The 8,053-nt window shown below is 34.6% G+C and overlaps 1 protein-coding gene across 1 annotated transcript; it reads right to left on the bottom strand.

Annotated features, from left to right (window-relative positions):
• Positions 1-938: 938 nt before the first annotated feature.
• LOC138312385 (dopamine beta-hydroxylase-like) lies at positions 939-6,868 on the bottom strand. The gene is made up of 11 exons (XM_069253277.1): positions 6,725-6,868; positions 6,271-6,444; positions 5,877-5,960; positions 4,716-4,895; positions 4,088-4,190; positions 3,565-3,731; positions 2,976-3,158; positions 2,435-2,494; positions 1,959-2,086; positions 1,467-1,620; positions 939-1,099 (listed from the first exon to the last, which is right to left on the bottom strand). The coding sequence occupies exons 1-11, from the start codon at positions 6,812-6,814 to the stop codon at positions 1,001-1,003; spliced, it is 1,422 nt and encodes a 473-aa protein (XP_069109378.1). The 5' UTR covers positions 6,815-6,868; the 3' UTR covers positions 939-1,000.
• Between the last annotated feature and the right edge of the window lie 1,185 nt (positions 6,869-8,053).

The raw sequence follows: 8,053 nt of genomic DNA, 5'->3' as shown, positions 1-8,053 counted from the left end.
GGTTACAATCACTGTCGTTATATCTCGTTTCCAGGATTCCAATAGTCTAAACAAAATTGGATAGTTACTTTATTGAAAAATAGATTTTCTTCCAAAGCCGAGACAACCCCTAGCCTATAAAATGTTGCGACAGAATCATAAATTGGAAATTAAAGATGGATTTTATAGAACTTTGATTCTATGTACCTAAGGGTGGTCAAGAGGGCAAAATTTTGCGGAAAGATGGTCAAATATATTTTATTATAACATTCATATTTTCAAAGACAATTAATGCGCGCCATAAAGGGATTGGGACGACTGGATTGCACTACAAATTATCAAAAAGTCCACTTCGTAGAAGACACAGTCACAAAAATCCCATCACCCCCCAACATACGCAAAATATACCATACAGGCCTCAGGACGCCGTTCATTTAACATGACATCATATAGTCCTTAAAAGGACGTTTAGCAAAATTTTCCGATAAACCTCATCGCATGTTCATTGGTTCCGGGATGTTTATTTAATGCTAAATTATAAGGTTATAGAGACCATGGTTTGTCTTGGTCTGGGTAGGGGCAGAAACCAGAGCCTGGCTCACAAGATTATTTGACCAATGCTATTCCGAATTGGCATATTATAGAGTTATCTGCACTTGCGGGTAGCTATTGATTGTGACGTCATGTGTTTGCGAGCGTAACGTCATATCTTTCGGAGAAAACGACGTGAATTGTGCTTACAAAATAATAACGTAACAATCGATACCTAGCCACAAGGGAGCTAACTCTGTAATATGCAAAGACGGAATAACAGCTGTAGCCACTAGATGATCTATGATGTACAAAATAGCACTTGTATTCCGGAAATGAAATAGTACGATTAGTTTGGTTATTTGCACGTCAAAAAATAAATCATACATACATCATTCATCCGAAAAATGAAAATGCAACCACATTAGTTCGTTGTTCTAACTTTTTAATTTGTCATTGATACGTTGATTGTGGTGACGGTCCCGGATTCTCAGATGATCCGCGTAAACAAGCGTCTCCTACGACAGCTTGACTTTGGCTTCCGTAGAGGTAGGTGTATTCTGGTCTTCTTGGCGGATTCCCATTCTCCCTGTATGGACACAGAACAATTTTTTTTTTTTTTTTTTTTTTTTTTTTTCACTTGTAAAAGCAATGTACGTTGTTAATAAAACTATAAAAATCATATAACTATATAAGTACATCATGTGCCCGCAGTATAATTTTTAATAGTGTCGAACGAGATGGTCAAAACAAGAAGAACACTTATTTCGTCTCAGAACAAACAAATTTTGCCAAACATTTCTACAAATTCATGACAGCAAGTGATAACTGTAAGATGTACTGTATATAAACTACGTGGTGACGAAAAGTAAACTGAAATAATTAACCTGGAAACAGGTTCTGTTACTGACTGAAAACAATATATATAAATTCTACATCCCCACAGAACGACTTACCGGGAATCTTGTGCCATCTGACTTGTTACACTGCATGGAGAGTGGCGAAATATCGTACAGCGACAACAGAAGCTTGGCTGTAGTAGGGGACCAGTGTATAGTACTGTAGTTTTCTCTGTCACCCTTCGTCCGTGAGGTTTTGTCCTTCTCCCACCTAACAATACAAATGTCAAAGTTTTACACAATGTGTGTGAATGCAAATTATTTTACCTTGAAATTAGTCGAGAAGACTTCGAAATTGTGTGTTTCAACAAACAAACATACCATTCTATTCATGATATAGCGCATCGAAATATTGTTATTGCATATGATCCAACTTTATCAATATCAGAAATCTCTTGTTTTAGAAATAAAACTTCAAATTCAATATTAAAAAGGTGTATTTTTCATATTTTGCAAAAGCTGTAGATATCAAAGTAAACGATTTCAGATACCACATAGGAAGAAGGATAAGCAGAGGGAAGTCAGATTATGCATGGCTATGCGACTCACTGGTTAAGAAATCTGAAGAACATATGGAGACTTGATGTGTGTATGGATGACTTGCAGACCTCGAGATTGGTCCGTGGATAGTACAGCACATAGTTAACACACATCTCATCCTTGATAGAGAACCCGCCCTGTCAACATCAAAGGTCGGTATCACCTTCAGGTTTTTATATCGTTGCCAAACGCAACTGAGGTTTTTGTTTCAACAGTTTGCTCTATGTCCTACAAACAATGTACATCAAGTTTGTTTGATCTTCCCTAGTTCTGTATGATTCCTATGTAATGCATGTGGCCAGTTATGGTGTGTCTCGGGATTGTTTTACAATTTCTTTTCATCTTCACATAGACATTTGGCATATACAATATACTGTCTTAGACAGGTAAACACAGCTATTCAAACTATAGAAACAGGCTTACCAAACAGCCATTAATACATAAGGAGAATTAAAAGAACTTAAAACGTAGTTAAAGAAACCTACCACTGTAACGTTTGGTCTGTTGACAGTGTTATAATCACATGTGGTCACCAGAGCATCGCCCTAATGAAATATAAACAGTACAATGGTATCATATAAATCAGTGTAGGACACATCACTAGAATGTTACATGTACAATTCGTAAATAATTGTGAAAGAATAACTTTTTTTTCATTATTTTCAAAACATATAACTTGAGAGAATCTTAGTTAAGTACTAATTACGTTTAGAGACGCCAGAAAGACTTTCAAATGTTCCTAATACAATTTCAACATTTCTAAACACTTTGTAGGTTGGGAAGGTTATTGTAATAATATTCGGCACAGTGTGAGTTTCATATGTGACGTGTCGATGTACGTTGTGTAATCGTGCCTCCTTCCCCGGGTCAGTGTACGCATCCGAAGTCATAGAAATGTCACACGTAATACTATCACTGGTTGTGTTACAAATATCATTACACAAAACAATGCCAACGTTTTGTTCAGATTGATATATATCATTGGTATTTGTATATATTTTACAAGATCGCTTATAAATATAGTACCGGTCGAATCTCCACGGGGACTGGAAGACGGCGGATTTCCTGGAAGTGTGGACTGTAGTGGTTGTCACGGTTAAGTTCCGGTAACTCCACCCCGTGACGTATGTGTTTGGTGTATACCTTCGTCCCTGTCAGGTGGGTATGTAGTTGTGATCCAAATATATGTATGTTGTCATGTCCTAGTCCCTTTAGCAACACACAGAAATCGATAAGGTCATATGATCAATTAATTACCTCTTGTCTTTTACTAACTCTTGTTATAATATTTGTAAAAAATACAATAAAACAGACTTCTAGTCATTAACTTTATGACATTTTTTAACATTACAACTTCATGTTTTCTGGCGTGCAGAATTAAGTAATTAGGGTAAGTACCATACTCCCTTCAGTTACCCTACATAATATGTACTTGACATTTTTCAATGTTGCTTTCCATATAAAATTCAAAATGCTCTAATATTCACCAAGTTTATTACATAAACTGTTTATCAGGTTAAAACAGCATTCTAGAAACTAAATTCATTTAATAGGCCATGTTTAAAGAATAGTTCATCTGCAACCCTCATGTTAAAATATTGTTTCTAATTCTCACCACTTTTGTACATTCAGCGATGCAGTACCCAGTAAGTGGGAATGATATCTGGCCTGGAGGGATGGCAATTTTGTTTGTGTATTCTAAGCCAAGTTCCATAATACCGGCATCATGGCGACGAAGATGTCGTGTGACGTAGAACCGTATCCCTGACGAATCTACCATTCCTATAACGATAAAGATTATAACGTTAACAATAATTGTCAAATTTATGTTTATGTTTTAATAATCAAAATAAATTGAATAACATACAATATCAGAAAACATAATTAAAAGAGAAGGAAACATCAATTAATTTACCCATATTGTATCTGAATGGGAAACAATATTCAATAAATAATTAAGTCAAAATTTTAATGTATTGTATATTTAAATACCAGACTTAAACCTGATAAAAAGTAACTTTATTAGTGTTTCACTTCTTTATCCATATCTTGAAACTATCATATCATATCCCCACAGTTTTCTGTTACTGACGGGTTTCACTTCTTTGTTTCACTGACGATTTTCCTATTTTGTCTACCTTTGATCATCTTAGGGTTGTTGTAATGAATCTCTAGAAGTATAAATGACGAGGACGACTTATCGCCGATGGGGGTCCCGGCTTCTGGTGGTAGTATAAACGGCTGTAAAATAAACCAATAATTTTATTTTAGGCTGTAAAACATAACAACTGTAACTCAAACTTTAACTGTTACTAAACTGACTATCAAGTTCAATTGAGTGATCTTTGACTTTAAACATATTTTACTGTCTTAATAAGTAAAAAGGGATTAGAAACATGTTATTTCAACTTATAAAGCCTTCTCTCGTCAACGTATTATATTTACAAATGATGGCATAGGTATACAATTAAGGATAATTGAATTTAGCATACCTAATAACAAGATTTACAATTATATCATATTTAAAATCTTCTGCTTGTCTTCATCACTGACTGCATAAGGTCAATTTACTGTCAAAGTCACGTTTTCGTTTTCATTTCCATAAAGTAACACATTTTAATTTACTTCTAAGTTTAGGCCATTAAAAACATTAAAAAACATACCAGCATGGACAGAAGCATAATTCTAACATTCCAAAAAAAAAAATGGTTAGCATTTTCACAGATGTTGCCATGATACAGGACTAGTCATAATGAGGAGACCTACCCCCGCTCCCATTGCCCATGCGCCGATGACATTCCTGCAAGCAGATAATCCCGGAGGCTTCCCTTCCGCCAATCCGGGGCCGTTATAAGGTCCGATGACGTCATAGGGACTGATTTCACATTGAAAGACTTCCATATGATGGACGAGGTGTTCGCTCCCAGGCTGGATTACACTTTCATACTATAACGGATATAAAAGGGTATATACAAAGGTGGTATGCTGTCTTTTTCCAAAACTTCCATTAGTGTTGAAATGGCGTAAGGATTAACCTGAATAGAATTTTATGTTTTGGAAATGTAACACAAAAACATTTATGATGAGAGTACACTCAGAGTTTTGTATAACATGAAAAAATCTATTCAATGTAATGGTTATCATTCAATTTACTTAAGATAATTTCTTCAAAATTTCTTATTCATTTTGGGACTCTTGTTTTTTTTGCTATGAAAAAAAACTATGCCGCTACATGCATAGTTGCCAATCATAAGCAACGTTATAAACAGCGACGCCATTTTTTGCTTAATGGGTTGATTTTTAATCCAATGAAAATGCTCAACACATCCAAAATTTACCAAATTAAAGAATTAACTTGAATATATTTTTATGTTATAACAAAAAAAACCACAAAAAAACAGCGAAGCTGTTAATCCTTATAATTCAATTTACTAAAGATAATCCATTCCAAATTCACTGTCGGACTATATTCTATGATATCATTACGTCGTTATATCCGCCAATCAAAAGTGACATTATAAACGGCGACGTCTTTTTTGTATTATGGACTGATAAAGAAAAAAATTAAGCCAATGAAAATGCTTGTCACAAGCAAAATTGAATACGAAGTGGAATACTCGTTTAAAGTAAAAAAAAATAAAAGTTTCTGTAGATTCAAATACAATGTTATCAAAAGTACTTTTCTGTTGATTTTCTGTGATATCGTAAAGCCGATTACTTCGCGGATCAAAACTTTCACTATATGATGTAAAAACAGGTAAATCAAATAGCTGCTTTAAGTTTACGCGATATGGCTTTACGGCTATATATGATTCAACCAATTCTTAATATTTTGTGGATCAGATTTTCGCAATCATAGCAATATTCCGCGAAACTGCGAAATACCATCCCCGCAAAATAACTGGATATACGATATTCCTTACTTACCTTAATGATGTGGTGTTTGTCAGACAGGTGAGGGAGTCTCGTGAGGTACCACCAATATGTGGTGTCCTTGTCCGGGACGGTTATCTACAGAACATCGCATATCATTAAGAGGATACCAAACATAGTTTTTAACAATTAAACTTCCATAATGACTTTGTATTACTGAAGTGTGACGAAATGATAAACATTACAACATGTATTAGAAATAAATAAATGTGATCATTTTAACTCCAATATTCACGGATAGATCGTTAGTATCGCAGTGAAAAATAAAAATGCATACATGAATGGCTTAAACTTATATCGAAGATGATTGTGAACTATGCATTTTTTTTCTGTACAATTTCAGCTTATTCTTATGGGAGTAGACTATTTTAGATTCGTAGATACGTACCGAAGGAGCGGTGACGTCAAATGTCCAGGTGTCACCAGGGTACACTGGGGCAGGGATCTCGGGCTTCAGCAGCTGTACTCGTGTGACCTTGACCTCTAGATCAGACAGTAACACACCCTCAAGTCTCTGTGGACTAGACTTGCCTAAAAAGAAGATTATGTGAGTCGTGCCGTTCTGCAAGAAAAGAAATAATACAGTTTGATGATAAACACTCAATAATTTCAAACACCGTTTTCCCACTATTTGATAAGTGTATGCAATTACTTATTTTACAACGGGCATTTTTTCTATTTTCCTCCATATGGCTGCTTACCAGAAGTTCTAACAAGTATTAGCCCGTGTGCTATTGTATTCAAATATGCCCCCTTACATATATTTCAACTTTATTAAGCGTCAATTGCTGTTGTTGTCAATTAGGAATGTTCTATATTTCTAGTAAATCACTATTGAGTACCTCTATGATGTAGTCATGACTGTCACACGTGTCGTAGTGTCTCTCCAACTCTATGGTATGGTGATCCCGATCCGTAAACGATGACTTCATAATATAGTCTTGTTGTCTGTCTACATGCAGTCGACCATGACCGTCGGTATAACAGTCCTGCAAATAAACCAAATTTTAGAAATCATAATGGTGTGCTTGTTTGCTTGTTTTAATTGATAAAGCTGCAAATATCACAAACATCAGGAATACTATTTTAAATTGGTATCACTGCTTCCTAAATATCATTTTCAATAAGATGGAAATGCTGTCGGGATTACATAAACTCCGCTAATTATAGATGTAAAATGTCACTATAAAACATTGATACAGCAATATCGCTCAGTCAACATTTTTGTTAAACGCTCTTGTCACTAACATCAATAAAATAATGTCCATACTGATAAAAATCTAAAACCAATTTTAACCTTATTGTATTTCAATACGCTAATCGTTCACTGATTGCCGTGCTGACATGCATTCCATGTGAAAACTGGCAAGAATACCATAACATAATTATCTTGATATCTGTTAAATTGCCTGACAATGGGGGAAAAAAACAAAAAAAAACGTAATTATTTTCTTTTTTTTTACTGACTATAGATTAGGATCTTTGCGCCTTTTTGTAGACCGAAGCTCTTGTCATATAGTATTTATATAATTATCTCATAATTTGCCTGATATCCAGTGACTCAACTCATGTATTAATTTGCATATGTCACTATTGTAATATAATCTAGAGCGATTTTCATTGGCTGGAAATCCATGCGTGACATTAACATTCGAGGAAGTTGTGTCTAAATGTCTAAAAAAATCATCAATGAGATTCTTCGAAATGTAAGCATATGATAAAACATACCTTAACTTTGTGTTTATGAAGTATGGGCCCAGTTTCATCAACATTCCTTAACTTTAAGGAATTCCTTAACTTAAAATTCTCCATAGGAAAGCATAAATTCTCCATAGGAAAGTATTACGGAAGTTAATGAAAGTACCTTAAGTTAAGGAGCCTTCCTTGAAATCTGTAATGCTTTCCTATGGAGAATTTTAAGGAATTCCTTAAACTTAAGGAATGTTCATGAAACTGGGCCCATACATATAGGAATATACTCATATGCCAAAATACTAAAATTACGTAGAATGCATTTTGTTTTCCAACGCATTCATGTTTAATCTTATAAAGGTCAGTAAAATAAATAGGTTCCTAACATGTGTCCAGTTCATATGAGATTTTATGAAACGAGTCTCATTTTTCCGAGCAAATTATAAAGCTTCCAGTGCCCAGTTTCATGAACATTCCTT

Source organism: Argopecten irradians, unplaced genomic scaffold, assembly GCF_041381155.1.
Source record: "Argopecten irradians isolate NY unplaced genomic scaffold, Ai_NY scaffold_0301, whole genome shotgun sequence".
In the NCBI taxonomy this organism is placed as follows: Eukaryota; Metazoa; Mollusca; class Bivalvia; order Pectinida; family Pectinidae; genus Argopecten; species Argopecten irradians.
This window is presented reverse-complemented; position numbering and strand designations above follow the sequence as displayed.

Coding starts and splice junctions, on each gene's coding strand:
- LOC138312385 (XM_069253277.1), bottom strand. CDS start 6,814: ATGAAGTCATCGTTTACGGATCGGGATCACCATACCATAGAGTTGGAG. Junction 4,896..5,876: donor ACAAACACCACATCATTAAG/GTAAGTAAGGAA, acceptor TATCCGTTATAG/TATGAAAGTGTAATCCAGCC. Junction 1,100..1,466: donor CAGATGGCACAAGATTCCCG/GTAAGTCGTTCT, acceptor GTGTCCATACAG/GGAGAATGGGAATCCGCCAA.